At 50.8% G+C, this 17,614-nt stretch overlaps 1 protein-coding gene across 1 annotated transcript in view; it reads right to left on the bottom strand.

The window, feature by feature from the left end:
• PSD2 (pleckstrin and Sec7 domain containing 2) overlaps positions 1-17,614 on the bottom strand; it is a 57,632-nt gene that overhangs the window by 17,149 nt on the left and 22,869 nt on the right. The window contains exons 4-8 of the mRNA XM_061151456.1: positions 15,746-16,213; positions 15,180-15,374; positions 12,290-12,370; positions 8,642-8,754; positions 7,691-7,749 (exon numbers count right to left, since the gene is read on the bottom strand). Of these exons, the coding sequence (XP_061007439.1) occupies positions 7,691-7,749; positions 8,642-8,754; positions 12,290-12,370; positions 15,180-15,374; positions 15,746-16,213 (916 nt within the window). The remainder of the gene's footprint in view (positions 1-7,690; positions 7,750-8,641; positions 8,755-12,289; positions 12,371-15,179; positions 15,375-15,745; positions 16,214-17,614) is intronic.

Below are 17,614 nucleotides of genomic sequence, written 5' to 3'. Positions count from 1 at the left end.
ATCCCAGGAGTACAAGAGTAGTTCAACATATAAAAATCTATTAACATAATACACCACATTAATAGAATGAAGAGAGGGAGAAAACACAAGATCCCTGCAAAAAGGGAAAACTTTTTCTAACCATATATCTGATAAGAATATAGTAACTAGAATAAAGAACCTTTACAACTCAACAATAAAAACACAAACAGACCAATTAAAGAAAAGCAAAAGACACTGGTCAGATTGGGCATCATCAAAAAGTCTACAAACAATAAATGCTGGAGAGAGTGTGGAGAAAAGGGGATGCTCTTGCACTGTTGGTGGGAATGTAAATTGATACAGCCACTATGGAAGACAGTTTGGAGATTCCTTAAAAAAACTAGGAATAAAACCACCATATGACCCAGCAATCCCACTCCTAGGCATATGCCTTGAAGAAACCAAAACTGAAAGAGATACATGTATTCCATTGTTCACTGCAGCACTATTTACAATAGCTAGAACATGGAAGCAACCTAGGTGTCCATTGACAGATGAATGGATAAAGAAGTTGTGGTACATATACACAATGGAATATTACTCAGCCATAAAAAGGAACATATGTGAGTCAGTTCTGATGAGGTGGATGAACCTAGAATCTATTTTACAGAGTGAAGTGAGTCAGAAAGAGAAAGATAAATATTGTATTTATATACATAATCTATAAAAATGGTACTGAAGAACTTATTCACAGGGCAGCAATGGAGAAACAGACATAGAGAATAGACTTATGGACATGGGGAGAGGAGAGGAGAGGGTGAGGTGTATGGAAGGAGTACCATGGAAACTTACATTACCATGTGTAAAATAGATAGCCAACGGGAATTTGCTGTGTGGTCAGGAAACTCAAACAGGGGCTCTGTATCAACCTAAGGGGTGGGATGGGGAGGGAGATGGGAGGGAGGTTCAAAAGGGAGGGGATATATGTATACTTATGGCTGATTCATGTTGCGGTTTGACAGAAAACAACAAAATTCTGTAAAGCAATTATCCTTCAATTAAAAAATAAATTAAAAAGAAAAAGTTAAATCTTTTTACGAAGATGAAAAAGTTCTGGAGATTTGTTGCACAACAATGTAAATAGATTTAATACTAGTAAACTACACATAAAAATGGCAATGATGGTAAATTTCATATTATGCATATTTTACCATGATTTTTAATATTTTACCACAATTTTAAATAATAATTATATATCCCTCCCAAAGTGGCAAAGTACTTGCATAGACATTTCACCAGAGAAGATACACAAATGGCCAGAAGCACATGAAAATATTCTCAATATCATTAGTCATTAGGGAGATGCAGATTAAAACCAAAATGAGTTACCACTTCATACTGACTAGAACAGCTATCACTAAAAAAGAAAAGAATGAAAAGAAGTGTTGGCAAGGAGGTGAAGAAATTGAAACCCTTATACATTACTAGTGGGATTTCTAAACGTTCCGGCCACTAAGGAAGTTTCACAGTTCATCAAAAAGCTAAACATAGAATAACCATATGATGCAGCTGGTCTTCTCCTAGGAATTGAAAACAGGTGCTCAAACAAAAACTTGTATACAAATGTTCAGAGGAACACTATTCACAATATCCAAAAGGTGGAAATAATCCAAATATTCGTTAAAAGACAAATGGATACACGAAATGTGGCATATCCATTCAATGGAACATTATTTGGCCATAAAAACAAATGAAATTATGGCACATGCTATAATATGGATGAGCTTTGTAAACATAACAGTAAGTGAAAGAAGCCAGATATGAAAGGCTATGTACTGTATGATTCCACTCACATTAAATATCCAGAAGAGGCAAGTCCATAGAGATAGAGAGCAAATGAGTGGTTGCCAGGGGCTGGAAGAAGTAGAGAATGGGAAGTGACTGCTAATGGGTACAAGGTCTCCTTTTGGGGTGATGAAAAGTTCTGAAACCAGAGAACGGTGATGGTTGCACACTGTGTGAATGTACTTAATTCCACTGAATTGCACAACTTAAACTGGTTAAAATGGTAAATTTATGTCTTATACATTTTACCACAATAAAAAAATCATTAAGGATATAAAAGATTTTTACAACATAGTTAAAAGGCTTGACCTTATCAACACATATAGAACATTACAATAAACAACTGCAGAATACACTTTCAAGTCCATGCGAAACAGCTACTAAGATCAATCTCTCTCTGGATGACAAAGTAAGACAATCAGTTGCAAAGAAGTAAAATCATACTGGGTAAATGAACAACACCCACCAGGCCAAAAGATATATACCAGAAAGGGAAAAGAGAGACAGAAGAGAAGGGAAGGCAATGGGAGGGGAGAGGGAAAGAAAGGGAGGAAGGGAAGGGAGGAGGGAGGACAGAAAAAAAGGTGGAGAGAAAGACAGACATGCCCAGAACACTCCAAAGCCAAACTGATGTGGATGATTTGGGACCTCCAAGTTCTCAGTTCCTCCCTTCCTCCCACCAATATTTGGATCAAAAGGGCCTCCAACCCTGACCTTGACCTGAAAATCTGTTCCCACAGTCTCTGTTTCCAATCAGAAAGGAATTATGATTGGGCAGGCCACAGCCCCATTCCAAGGCCTTCTCTGCAGGTCTAGTGTGACTTACCTGAGGTCAGAACAATCCCAGCCTGTCTTTAAGTCTTCCCCCCTCTCAAAGCAGAATGAAACAGGCCAAGCAGAAAGAAAGTAGATGTCATCCTTCAGAGCAAGGGACGGGACCAGTCAAAAGTCTCGTGGGCAAGAAAACCCTCATCACTATTTGCAAATCGAGACTAAACCTGAGCTGTACTCTGTGCTCCTTCAAAGTTCTAATATATGAGGCTTGTTCACCATATGAGAATGGGCAGAGCCTTCCCGCCGCTGCCGGTCTTCAGAATAGTATGCCGACCCGTGCATTTGTCCCTCAAGTCCTCCATCATCTGGCCCAACCCACCTCCCCAGCACTCCCACTGCTAAACCTCAAGCAGCCCAAGTGTGAGAAAAATTAACGTTTTCTTGCAAAACAATTTATCTTTGTTTCAGCTTGGAGATTCATAGCGCAGCTTCTCCCACCATCTCCTCCCCCCTCTCCTGGCCTCATCCTAGAGACCTCCCGCTCTCACCCCGACATTGACTCCATCAACCATGCTAGTGACTGCACATCCACAGTACATCTGTAATATCTCTCCTAGTCTCCATCTCCAAGTCTAACCCAAGCCCCCATCCTCTCTTGATGAAGGCTAAGCTCACCCTCCTCTGACATCCTTCCCTTCCAGTTCACCCTGTCATGAGGAATGAGCTTTCCTTACTCCCAGCTAAGGCCAATCTCCATCTATGCCCTGCTGTTCATCTCGAAGAAAGCTTCGATTTTCCCTTCTCTCTCCTGCATCATAGTTTCTCCTTGCCTGCCTAGTAGATCCTAATGGCATATACACAACACCCTAGTCAGATTTAAAACAGTCCCTCCTAAAAACAAATATTGTATTTTAACACATATTATGTGGAATCTAAAAAAACGGTACAGATGAACCTGTTTGCAGGGCAGGAACAGAAACATAGAGAACGGACATGTGGACACAGAGGGGGAAGGAAAGGGCAGGATGAATTGGGAGATTAGAATGATTGGGAGATTAGGAGATTAGTGTATTAACATACACTACTATGTGTAAAACAGACAGCTGCTGGGAATCTGCTGTGTAACACAGGGAGCTCAGCTCAGTATTCTGCGATGACCTTGATGGGTAGGATGGCGAAGGGAGGTTGGAGGGAGGACCAAGAGGGAAAGGATATATACATACATATAGCTGATTCACTTCATTATACAGCAGAAACTAACACAACATTGTAAAGAAATTATACTCCAACTTAAAAAAAAAAAAGTTCCTGCTAGACCCCTCCAACCAGTGGCTTACTTCAGGATCCCACTCAAAGCCAAATATTGCAAGAGAATTTTCCACAGCCTCCACTTCCTCACCTCCTATCCTCACCTCCACCCACTCCATCCTGGCATTTGGCCTCCCGACTCCACCTAAAGTACTTTTGTAAAGGGCTCCAATGACCTTGACCATCCAATGACAATGACCCACCAATGGCCATTCCAATCCCAAAGGCTGTTTTTCTGTATTTGTCTTTCTTGACTTCATGATAGCCTTTTATATAGTTGGCTACTTCTTTCTCCTTGAAACACTTTTCTTCTCTTGGCTTCCGAGACACCACACACTCCTGGTTTTCCGCCCATCACCATGGCTGCTTCAAAGTGTCTCCTTCTGCTCTGCTTGATCTCTAAATAAGGCCATGACCCACAATGGGTCACCAACCTGCCTCTCTCCCTGAGGCACTCAGCCAGTCCCATGGTTTTCATTCCATTAGGACGACAGCGACCTTGTCACTGTCCACACCCCATCACTCTCTGGATCCCAGATTCATTTATCCCACCACCTCCTTGGCAACACCCATGTTCATGTCCGATAGGCATCTCAAACACAGTATGTCAGAAATGGGGCTGGAGCCCCAGCTCTCCCACTCACCACACCTTCCACCCACCCACAGAATTTCCCTTCTCATCTCAGGAAATAGCACCCCCATCGAGCCAGATGTTGAAGCCATCCTTCCCCCTCTCCCTGATCAGCCCATCATCAAGTCCTGTCAGGCTCATCCTCTACTGATCTCTCTCATCTGTCCCTTCTACCCATGTTCACTGCCCTGTCAGCCCAAGCCACCATCACCTCCTTCCTGGATTCAACAGCCACTATGGAAACAGTTTTACTGTCCTCCAAAAGTTAAACGCAAAAATACCATTGGACCCAGCAATCCATTCCTTGGTATATACTCAAAAGAACTGACAGCAGATTCTCAAACAAAAACTTATGCTAAGTAAAACAAGTCAGAAAGAGAAAGACAAATGCTATATGATATCACTTAGATGTGAAACCTAAAAAATACAACAAGCCGGTGAATAAAACAAAAAAAGAAGCAGACTCACAGATAGAATAAACCAGTGGTTACCAAGAAGGGGGAGGGGTAGGAAGATAAAAAGGTTATTATGGGATTACATGAAGTCATGCATGGGAAACTTCGGGAAATTGTAAGCACTATAGAATTTAAACAATCTTTCATTCAGTTTAAAAATAATTTAAAAATTTTAAAAACCTGTATACCAACGTTCATAGCACTGTTCACAATAGCCAAAAGATGAAAAACTGGTCCCTCTGCCTAGGAGACTTTGTCCCTGGTCTTTCCGTGACTGGCTCCTGCTGAGCCTGCAGGTTTCTGTCCCAATTGCACCTCCTCTGAAAGGCATTCCCTGAGCCCCAGTCCAGCCACCATCACACCCGCCTGTTGATTCCCTTCATAGACCTATCACTATTTGTAATCACTTGTTGACTTGTTTATTTTCTATCTCCTCTAACTAGAAGGTAGGCACCCTGAGGCAGGGGTTCTCTTTTCTTCTCATTTATGGAACGCAGAAGGTGTCGGGCCCTAGAGTCCGGCATTCCCAATTCCTCCACTAGGCTGTGCACATCTGGGAGTGTGCACCAACTCCCTCTGCCAGTCCCCATGCTGGCTCCCGCTCTGACCAAAGCCACTTCTGGGGGCCCTAGCAGGCCCCACATTCCTGAGATCCCCACCTTCCACCAGGAACTGAGTCTCTGTGGAACAACGGCAGCAGGAGAAGAGGGAGGGATGGGGTGAGCACAAGCAGGCATTGCCACTTCCGGGAAAGCTCCCAGTGACGGCAATGGCCTGGTCCTGGGCTAAACGCTCTACAATTGCTGTCTCCTTAAATTTCACAGGGGAAATGAGGTTCAGGGAAGTCAGTAACTCACGGGGAACTGAGGTTCAGGGAAGGCAGTAACTCACCTCAACTCACACGCTGTCATGTGAGAAATAAAGAGGATTACAACTCAGAACTCTTGCTTTTGGTGTTTTGCAATACTGTCTTGAGAAAGAAACGGATCTTCAGTGTCTGTTGGCTGCGAGTATGAACAATCCTACTGCACCCACGTCTAATATATGAAGGTAGTAATGTTTCTCTTCAACTTCAGGCAGAAGGTGGTGCCATGGGCAGTTAGGGCCCACCAAGCTCAAGAATATTCTCAACTTGGGGTTCACTGACTGCTGCCCTTGTTAGCAGCTCTCAATCAAGGGAAGAGGCACCCGGGGCTTAACACAGCAGTGACCGGGTCCTGAGATGGCCCTCGGCCCTGCTGAGCGTAGGGATGGGAAGAGGAATGTGTGCTTAAAGCTCCTTTTAGGGTAGGCCAGTGACACCTGCTCTCTGCAAACAGTAAGCAGTCTTGGAGGAGCATCAGCCCATTAGTGGGCATTAACTCTGGTGACATTTCCATGGAATCCACACGTCTTCTCTCCCGTTCCACACTCAGGCTGACAGCCCCGGCAGACAAAACCGAAGCTGTCACACAACTACTCTTCATGCCAAGGCCATCGAGGCTCTCACTCTCCCCAGGCCAGGCACCCAGTGTACCCACGCCTGCTCAGGCTGCCATCAGGGCAGGTCCTTCATATTCTTAATACTCTAGGAATCTGCAGGCTGGGCCTTCAGACTCTCCATCATTTAAATTCTAATATTAATGATGAATATGATGATGATGATTATGTAATAATATTATTCATAATAAATATCCTTACTAAGCACCAGACCCTGACACTTGGTGCTACCTCTCCCAGCCCTCCCCAGGACACTATGGGGAAATCATCATTCACACCTCACAGGTGTAGAACCCGAGACTCAGAGTGCTGGAGTCTTGCCCCGGGTCACAGAGGTGCCACCTGGAGGCAAGAGTGGAATCTGAAGTTGGGTCTCTCCCAGCTCCTTCTTCCACTCTAAGTGTCCTGGACTTTCCTGGTTACCTCCAGAACCAGATGGAAGCGGAACCTGGTTACCTCTGGAACTGTTCTCATGGGCCTATTATTCCCATGAGTCACTGAAATATCCCCAATCCAGCAGAGGTGCTCTGACCACCCCAGGGTGAGCAATGACAGGGCGGTAATCAGTGAGGCCAGACGGGGTGATGGGGGACACAGAAGGGGAGGATGGAGATGGGGGGGTCTAAGCTCACAGGGCATGCAGACCACCAGCTACACTTACCACCTGAGGGAGGGCAAGAGAGCCCAGAGAGGGGGTCCCCGGAGCAGACAGAGGAAAGAAGAAGGAGTTATTGAGCCACAAGCAGCACTGAGATGCCCAGGCTCACAGCCTGGGGTACCCCCCCATCACTTCTCCGTTTGCCTAGTGGGGGATGGAGGTGATGAAAATGCCTCTTGATGGCAACCTACCATTTGAGGGGAAGGGGCTGCCTGGGGCACGGCCCTTCAGCAGGGCTGCAGTCACGAGGGGTAGGAAGAGCAGGTGATCTTTTAGCAACGTCTGGCGCGGACACGGCTAGGGGCACATATCTTATTTGGCACATCTTAAATTCCTGTGTACTTCAGTTGTTCTTATGGCCCTGCTTGGGGGTGAGCACCTAGGCAGGTCTCAAGTGGATAAAACTAGAGTAAGGCCAAGTCTAGAAGCCAAGTGGCCTGACTCCCAGGTCTGCTAAAGAAACATGGGCCAGCAAGTGAGAGGTCTCAGGAAGGAGGCTGGAGAAAGGGCTGGCCCTCAGACAACCTGGGATGAGTCAATGAGAGAACACTAACCCGGTTCGGCACCCCCCCAACTCACATGTCCGTGCAGGTCCGTGTTGAGCAGCATCAGGGCACAGGTGAGCGTGTGGATCCCATCTAAATTAGAGATAGAGGCACCCTCAGTGTGAGCACCTAGCTCTTTCTCAACCACAGCCACCCACTCATCTCCTGCCAAAGCCAGCCTTCAGTTCTTGGAAGAGGCCAGCCACCTGCCAACCGCATGTCAGGGCCCAGGGCCTGCGTGATCCTCCATGCCCCACCCCTCTACAGCATCAGAGCCACTCCCCCACCCCAGGTCAGGAAACACTCTTCCCTTAGTGGGGGACCTGACCATCCTGGGTCTGTTCTAGCCCAGATTCCTGCCTCCTATGGCCAAACTCACCTTGAATCTCATACCCAGGAAAGGCTCTGGGTCCCAGGCTATAACCCTTCCAAGGCCCATGTCTCCTCTAATAACCAGCCTAGCCCCCCAGTTCCTGGGATGCAGGTCCACCCATGGGACAAGAGGGTGCCGGATCCAGGACTCCCCCCACACCAGCAATCAGCACTGTGACAGGGAACACAGAGAAGGAGGACGCAGAGGACTGACTCAGGGCACAGGGGGCCCAGGGGACCTTCGCGCACAAGGACTGACACCAGGCCAGACAGTTGGGAGGTGCCTTTTCCAGAAGACCGTCCCCCTGCCACACGCCATCATGCCTTCACTGTTGTTTCTCGAGCAGGACAGAAGTGGCAGGTGGATCAAGGGTAGGAAGAAGCCAGAGCCCAGCTGGGGGGCAGGGGTGTGGGGTGAGGCATCAGGGGCACGGGGTGAGGCGTCAGGGGCATGGGGTGAGGCGTCAGGGGCATGGGATGAGGCATCAGGGGCACGGGGTGAGGCGTCAGGGGTGTGGGGTGAGGCGTCAGGGGCATGGGATGAGGCATCAGGGGCACAGGGTGAGGCGTCAGGGGTGTGGGGTGAGGTGTCGGGGCACCAGGTGAGGCGTACCTTCCGAAGTACTGTCATCAGGGTTACACTGGCAGTACCGGCGGGAGAAGTGCGTCAGGACCCGCTCACGCTCCTGCGTCTCCCCCATCAGTGGGAAGGCCTTCAGGAAAGTTCTGGAGGGCAATGCAAGGGTGCTGAAGGCCTCCCAGACCCCTGAGTTGTCCGAATCCTCACTCCAGGTAGGAGCCCCCACCCCTCACACACACCACCCAAGCCTGCCTGAGGGGGCTGAGGCCCCAGAGCCCCAGCATCTGGGCCCAGGAAGAAATCCTGAGCCCCCCGACAGCCTCTGGAGTGGGGAGTTTCAACCCTCATCATCCTCCAGGGCCCTTTCGGAAAGAGACAGGGGGCAGATTGTGAAAAACAAAGGCTGACCAACACCTCAGTGCCAGCCTCCACTCCACACCTCACTCCCTCCTCCACAGCTGGGCCCAGACCGTCCACACTGCTTCCCCCGGAGCACTCTCCCTCAGCCCTTCCACCCTTCCCAGATGCATAACCCTTCACATGATGGCCCCAGGCCCAACCACCCTAGCCCCCTCTATTCCCCAATCCCAAGTCTGAGCCTCCTCTGCTGAGCAGCTCTGAGTTCCCCTCAAGGCCAAAAGTCAAAGGTCACCAGCATTCAGGGGTCCCTGGCAGAGGATACCAAAACCAGAGGGGCCAGGAGATGGGCCTGGGGTCCCTCACCTGGGGCCTAGGCACACCCCTCCTTGGGAAGGAAAACAGGAGGCTGAGACAGTTTGGGCCTCTATCTGTCCTGGGTTCATGAGACTAGCTTGTTCCCAATTTTGCTACAGTTCGCTTGGCTTCTGTTATGCCCACTTTACTCTATCCTCTCTCAAACTACTTCTAAGGCACCCTGGGACCTGTGAGACCCATTTTGGCCAGTCTTTACCTCCGGAGGTTTCCCAAAGCATGGAAAACTGCAAACCACTCTCTGATTCAATCCCAGTCAGTCAACAGCTATATAAAAACACTCCATCCGCCTTCTGGTCCTTCTTTCTCTATCTCTCCTGTTCCTCCTTTCTCTGTCTCTCCTTATCCCTGTTCTCTTCCTTGCATCCAGCCCCTCCCTCTTCTCCTCACACTCCACTAACACCATGCCCCAACCCAACCATAGCCTGTCCTACCTATGAGCCATTCATCCTAGCTTGGGCTCCCCAGCCCAAACACCCCTTCCTCGGAGGTCTTCACCAAGCTCCAACCACACTCTCAGGCCTTCCCCAGCATCAGCCTCACTGCTGCCTACCCCCTTCTCTCTCTGCATCTTGGCATCCCCAGCTCTTCTGCTCTATCCTCTGTGCTTCTCACACCAATCATTCCTCGAGCCCTGTGGCCCAACTTCAGGCCTCATCCTCTCCCACGTGATCCTCTTCAGGAGCCTCTGGATCAAAGGCCACCAACACAGTGCTGCCACCACTGCCTCCCAAAACCCTGCTTTACACTCAGCAGCTGCTGTGGCTCCCCAGGGCCTGTGTAGTCGAGTCTTAATCTATTGGGCTGTATGTTCAAGGTCCTCCAGCCCAGCACCCAGGCCTCTGATTGCAAGCCGACCCACCAAACACCTTCCCTGCTAGATCATCCAGTGTGAACCTGACTCAGCTCAGGATAGAGCAGCTTGCCAGCCGAAAAACACTTCCACTGAGAACAGTGAAAAATGCCAGACAGAATACATCTCTCTTAAGCTATCAGAAAACCGCTGATGCAACAGACACCAATGGGACCAAGATCCCATGAGGTAGAGAACTCAGGGAGGTGGGCCGATCTGCAGTTCTCCCCAGGGACACTGCCGATTACAGACACAGGGTTGAGGCAGAACATTCAATGGCTTCACGGAGCTGGAGAGACTTCAGGGGCTATAAACATGTGACCAGTTTTCCCTGTGAGATATTTGCCAAGGTCTAAAGATGGAAGGGGCAGTATGCTAAAAAGCTAAGTAGAAAGCCTCTCTGCTTCTCAGAGAGATTTGGTTTTTGCACAGGCTTGCCGCATTGAGGAGACAAAACTGAAATTTAGGACCCACCAAAGGGAGAGCCCCAGTGCACACACCAGGCTCCCAGTGGAAAGCCCTGAAGCCCTTGCCCTGTGATCAGGTTGAACTCTGAGCCTTACCAAACTTCAGAGCGGCTGTTCCCCAGCTCAGCCCTGGATAGACTGGGATTGTACCCGCCCTGTTCTCTAGCTGCCTAGACAAGAAGGTACACCCCCTGGAGGAACACATAATGATCTAGAGCTGCTGTAATTCTATGCACAGCGTACAGCATCTAATAAAAAAATTACTAAGCACACAGAGAAATAGGATACATGATGGAAAAGCAAGAGAAAAACAACAGAACCAGATACAGATGATTCAGATGACACAGATACCATGGTAAGCAGAAAAGGACTTTCAAATATTAACTGTGAATAATATGTTCCCAAAAAGAGAGGGAAAGATGGAGAAAGTAAGCAAATATAAATGAAAGGATGAGGACTTCTCCCCCTAAAGAATTGTTGCAGTTGTTCAGTCGCTAAGTCATGTCCAATTCTTTGTGACCCCCATGGACAGCAGCACGCCAGGTCTCCCTGCTCCTCACTCTCTCCTGGAGTTTGCCCAACTTCATGTCCATTGAATCGGTGACGGTGTCATATCTTTTTGCCTTTTTATACAGTGAATGGGGTTCTCGAGGCAAGAACACTGGAGTGGCTTGCCATTCCTTCCTCCAATGGACCACATTTTGTCAGAACTCTCCACTATGACCTGGGCTTTCTTGGGTGGCCCTGCAAGCCATGGCTCATAGCTTCATCAAGTTACGCAAGCCCCTTCACCACAATAAGGCAGTGATTTAGAACCTACCAAAAAAAAGTTTTTTAACAAAATATAAACTCTAGATCTGAAAAATAAAACAATAGAAAGTAAAAACTCAATAAATGGGTTTAACAGCATATGAGAAACAGAGGAAGAATAAGTGAATTGGAAGCAGGTCAATAGAAAAGATCCCAACGGAAACAGAGAAAATAAAGGGAAAATACGGTTTCTAAAAGTATGAGAGACACATGGGAGGTAAACAGATATAACACACAGGGACCACCCATCCCTCGGCTCAGAGTCTGAGTCCGCCATTCCCACCTGCGAGGGCTCTGGCCTGCGGTCTCCCTGCTGGCCCTGCTGCAGGTCCAGTGACACCGGGCTTCATCCTCCCGCTGCCTGCCCTCTGCTCCCTGGGCCTGCACCTGCCCTTCCTGAGGGCTACTCCCCGGGTCCAAACACCAAAAGGACATGAGATCAGACTGACCATGTCCAATGTCATTTTGACCATGTCCTCCCTCAGTGGCCGCAGGGAACTGGCCCACACTTTCTCTGCTTGTAAATGGGACAGTACCGCCCACCTCACAGGGGTGTCACTAAGGCGCCGTCAGCAGGGTGTGTTGAGGCTATGCCTCCTGAAGGGTCACCTCTGCACTCCCACCTTCACCTTGGCAGTGCCCCCCGTGAGCCAGCACTCAGTGGGCCTCTGCACTCTGCTGCTCTCAGGGCCCTTCCCCACAGCCTCCCCAGAAGGCTCAAGAGGGCTTGCCCAAGGCTGCACCGCAAGCCCACACTAGGGCTGCCAAGAGGATCCAGATGTATCGCCTGCGGGCACTGCCCAGCCCAGCCGCACTGACCTGAGCGCTCGATCCAGAGTCAGGCCCGAGAAGTCAAAAAAGCTGAGGTACTCCCCAGCCACCAGCCTGCTGAACTCGTTGCTGCCAGGAGAGCAAGGGGTGGCCATTAGAAGCAGGGCACAGCAAACAGTGGGGGCACATGGGCACTGGGCCCCTGGGGACCCTGACACACCCACCCAGACCTGTCCATCCATCCCCCTGCTGCCTCCCTTGCTGGCCAACTGGACTCTGACAGTTCAACCTTGGGCCAGGGTGTGCTCGACTCTCTGCAACCCCATGGACTATATAGCCCGCCAGGTTTCTCTGTCCACGGTATTTTCCAGGTAAGAATACTGAAGTAGGTTTCCATTTCCTTCTCCAGTGGGCCAGAGTGTAAGAGCGTCAAAAAAGGCTTCCTGGAGGAGCTGATGTCTCATGAGATACCTTCCGAAAAGTACGAGCCAGCCAGGTGAAGGGAGTAGGGTGTGGGGTGATACACAGTGTCCCTAGTAGAGGACACTGTCCAGGAAGCTACCAGCAGGGCCATGAGGCAGGAGCTAGAGAGCAGGAATGGGGGCAGAAAGAGATGAGGCAGGGATCTGGGCCTGGGCCAAGGCAAGGATCAAGACTTGATTTGGAAGATTTTGAAGCAGGAGGTGAATGAGAGGGTGAGATCTGTATTTGGAAAACTGCCTGCAGAGTGGAGATCCACTGAGAGCTGTAGGAGCCGTCCACGAGAGAGATGGAAGCGGGGGAGGAGGGTTGTTTCCGAGGCAGAATCCACAAGACATGGGGAGGGATGGAGTTGGTGTGGGACATGATCAAGTAGCCCCTGGGGTGGTGCCCAGAGCCCAGGACAACAGGTGGGTCTGGAAGCATCCACATGAGAGTTGTCTGACCCTAACTGGTAAGAGTAGGAAGGGGGACACGCCTGTAGGAAGGGCTCAGACAGGCCAGCAGACCCAGCCCAGAGACCTGAGGAGAGGCCCTCTCAGGGTGGGCCGAAGAGACAGCCAGCCAGTGCAGGAGAAAGACAGTAGCCACAGCGGCAGGGTGTGGTGTCCTGGAGGCCAAGAGAATTTCAAGACTGGAGGGATGAATTCTTGCCAAAAGAGAGAACATATTTCTACCTCAGTCCAATCAAGCCCCAAGCTCTCCCTCCCGTTTCATCAACAAATACGTGGCATCATCAAATGGTTTTGTTTCTTCAACAAATACATGGCATTACCAAAAGGAGGGGGCCTGGCAACTGTTGTTGGCCACCAGGGACCTAAGAAACACACTGGCCAAATGTAATCAAAGACCTTATTTGTGTGCTGATTTGAACAAACATTTTTGAGATAACCAGAGCAAATTAAACATTGACTGAATGCTAGAGATACTAAGGAATTTTGTCAGAAATTATCACTATCTAAAAAAAATCCTAATCAGTTAGAGACACATACCAAATATTTATGGATCATATGATAGAGTCTGAAATATGGTTTAAAATATTCCAGCAAGTGTGAGGGGAAGCTGTGGGGGGAAGAGATCAAACAAGAATAAAAAATGTTGAGAACTTTGAAGCTGAATAATGGGTACAAGGAGGTTTAAGGTATTGCCTTCTCTGCTTTCGTGTGTGCTCGAAATTTTCATCATTGAAAGTTTAATTGAAGAAGAAGAAAGGAGTAGCGGGTGTGTCAAGGCTGTTGAAGGGGAGAGAGTTGAGGCCACTATATTCAGACACCAGGCTGCTACTGACTCTAGCAAGAGGAGCTTGTGTAGGGCAGTGGGGGACAGGGAAGAAGCCGACCTGGAGATGCTGAATGAGCAGAAGGGGAGGGGACAGAGGCCACCCAGAGCAGAAGACAGAATGTTGGCTGTGAAGAGGCAGAGGGAGAAAGTACATTTGAGGAAGGATTTTTGTTTCAGATGGGAGAGGGTTAAGCACAATTAAATCCTGATGGGAAAACTCATGAAGACAAAGTGGTTGAAAAGACAGCGGAGGGTGGGGATCAACTTTAATGATGGAGGATGTCATTAGGTTGGGGGGCTCTAGCCCAGTGGGAGAGGTGAGGGTGCAGGCAACGTGATTTGGGGGAAGGCCCAGGCAGGAGTGCTGTGGAGGCTACGGAGGGTGGAGGAGGCAGGAGTGGGGAGAAGGAGGGCATCCGCAGGACCCCCCTGTGGCCCAAGGCCCCGTCAACTCTAACTTGGGATCTAGAGTCTGGGCTGCCTCTCTTAGCCTGGGAGCAGCCCTCTCTGGAGGCCAGGCCTGCCTCTGTGCAACCTGAAGGCTTATGTGGGTGTGAGGGCCCCTCTGGAGAACAAGGCAAGGAGGACAAGGCAGGGGGATATGCTGGTGGTCAGACCTGCTCATGACACACCGACTGACTTCTCAGCTGACTGTCCCCCACCCCCCAGAACTTCAACCTGGCTACTTCCCTTCCCTGAATCCAAAGACCGGGGCTTGTATGTAGGCAGCTCCCCCTCTTCAGCTGGTCCCAACAGACAGTGAGTGGCGCTCAGTGAGGGTCAGGACCCCCTCCCCCAGTTCCGGGGTCCCAGGCGGTCCCTGTTCAGACCAGTTGCCCCTCCCTCCCTGGCCCCATTATTTCACCCACGAGACCCTGCCTGGCTACTCCGTCCTTGCTGCCTTCCACCACGGCCCCACCACCACAAGCCACATGCCACTCCCCCAGCCCCGAGGGGCCCCCCAACCCTACCTCCCCTCCCTAGGAGCAGAGGCCCTCACCCAGGCAGCCCAGAAAGGAAACGGATTTAGGGCAAGGCCCAGAATGAGGACAGTGGCAGTTCTTGGGGACTGTTGGGAGCCCCCAGCACTAGACACCCCTGAGGGAAGTCACCACACCCCCTTGGGTTGACGAAGACATGGGGTTTGCTTGGGGTGGGGGATGGAGATGCAACTCACTTCTTGCCCAGCTGCCGGGCCACGTCGCAGCGCTGAAAGCCCTCCAGGTGGTAGAGCCGGCGTGCCAGCCGGTGGGCAGCCTCACTGACGCCCTGGCCCCCGTTGGCCAATGGGTCTGTGCTGCCAGACTCCAGCCCCTCCGAGCTGCTCAGCTCTGAGTCCGAGTCCGACAGACCATCCTTCAGGCTGGGGTCGCTGAAGAGGAAAGGTGGGGTGGGGATGAGGGGTTCAGAGACCCTTGGGCAGGGGCTGGAAGGTCTCCCAAGACCAGGGAAAGAAGCTCCACTGCATCAGAACAGAATCAAGTTAAACTTCCAGAAAAACCCTCAGAGGAAACCATTCATGATCAGCTCCCTGACCCGACCCGGGCTGGAAAGACCAGAAGGGCAGGATGGAACCTCAGGCTGGGGGTGGGAGGTCTGTGTGCAGAGGGTGGACGCAGAGACCTTGCAGAGGGCCATTCACTACGAGCCCTGGCTTATCCTGACTCACTTTGCCTCCTCTGGGTCTCGGTTTCCCCATCTGCTCCACAGTTCTCTCAGCTCCCAGCCCGGGCCCTGCCTCACCTGGCCGAGTTCAGCAGCTTGTCTGTGTCCTCCTCCTCCTCCTCCTCCTCATCATCATCCTCCTCGTCCCCGCGTGGGCCCAGGGGTCCGTCTTCATGGAAGCCGTTGGGCACCGCCGTGAGAGACAGGCGGCTCAGGACATTCTCGGAGCGGCTGCCGGAGATGGAGCGCCGCAGGGGGCTGCCGAGCGCCCCACCGCCACCGGCTGCTCCCATGTCCGCCTCAGACCCCATGTCCCCAGTGCCCAAGCCCGCTCCCAGCTCAGGGCTGTCCCGGGCCCGCTGCTGGATGAGGGGCGTGAGAGGGGCCTCGAAGCTGACGCAGCTGTCGCTCTCGTCCGTGAGGCTCAGCACGTCCAGGGAGTCCAGGCTGCTGTACTGGGTGCCCCGCAGCAGCTCCGACTCCACAATCTTCTCAAACGTCGCGCTGAAGCCGTCTCGCACGTCTGGCTCTCCAGGGCCACCCGGCCTGTGGGATGCGGGGCCCAGTCACCGTCCTGCCAGATGGCCCCTTACAGGTGCTAGGATGGCACCAATCCATGTCTAGGCACTCCCTGGGTGTGGGGAGCCGGCAGGGATCAGGTCCTGTTTATTCTCTCAGCCAACCCTTACTAAGCACAGGTGCCAGATGCTGGGCTGCGTACTGGGGTACAGCTTGAAAGGACAGGCACAGCCCTGCCCCCCAGTGCCCACCAGGCCTGGCCCCCAGGAGGCATCATTCATCTAAATGAATGAGTGTGAGACTCTCGCTCCTGCAAGAGTCCAGGCCCAGAAAAGGGGCAGGGCTCCTCCTTCCAGGCTCCCCATCACAGCTAGCGTCTCACTGGGTCATAATTTTGCTGTCCCCACAGCCTGGGTGGTTCTTAGCGTGGCTGCCCAGGCCTTGCTTTAATGTCACCTCCTCAGAGAGACTGAGGGAGGCAGGCCCAGACCACCCACCACAGTGGCCCCTCATTAATGTCTATCCTCAGGGTGCCCCTTTATCTCCTCCTAACCCCTCTCAGCCTGTAGCCTTCTGTTTACTCCCCTATTGACACCTGTTTCCCCCACCACACACAAGGCCAGGGAGCACCCAGCACACAGGAGATCCTCTAAGCCTTCCCGAATGACGTGCTGGGTGAATGAGCAGATGCCTATCAGCCTGGAGGCCCACTCCGCCGCCTAAGCCCTGCCCTGTGCTGCCCCCCAGAGAGGCCCTTGTACCAGTGGTTCCTTCTGCTCAGAGCACCCTTCCCTCAGCAGCCTGCCTTCCGCATCCCTTTCTCATCCTGACTGCCCTATTTATAACTGGGACCTGTTCCCTCCCCCAACCCCTCTTTCTTACTTTTTTCCAAGGCACTTGCCCCTTTCCAACATACTATGTAATTATCTATTATTTTTATGATTTACTATCTGTCTCCTCACTAGACCATAAGCTCCATGAAAGTAGGAGTTTTTGTATATTCTGTTCACTGATGTATCCCCAGAACCTAAAATAGAGCAACACACATAGATGAAGCGAGGCCTCTTACCCACTGGGGAGATGCGCAAGTAAGCAGGGAAGTCAGGCGAGGAAGAGGACTAAAAGAGATCAAAATGGAGACAAGGAGAGAGAGAGAGAAAAGAAGAAAAATAAGAGAGACAAGAATGAGGCAGAAAAGAGATACAGAGAGCACAGAAAACAGAGACAGAATAAGACAGACAGAGAGTGACAGATAAAGAGAGACAAAGAGAGAGATAGAAACAGCAAGAGGAAGAAACACAGCAAAAGAAAGAAGCAGGCTGAGCCCAGCCCATTTCAGATAAACTAGGGCCCACCATTTGCAAAGAAGCACACCCTGGTCCCCTGGAGGATCTGGCCATGTCCTGCTTATCCCCCAACCCCTGCGAC

Source organism: Dama dama, chromosome 9, assembly GCF_033118175.1.
Source record: "Dama dama isolate Ldn47 chromosome 9, ASM3311817v1, whole genome shotgun sequence".
Classification (NCBI taxonomy): domain Eukaryota; kingdom Metazoa; phylum Chordata; class Mammalia; order Artiodactyla; family Cervidae; genus Dama; species Dama dama.
This window is presented reverse-complemented; position numbering and strand designations above follow the sequence as displayed.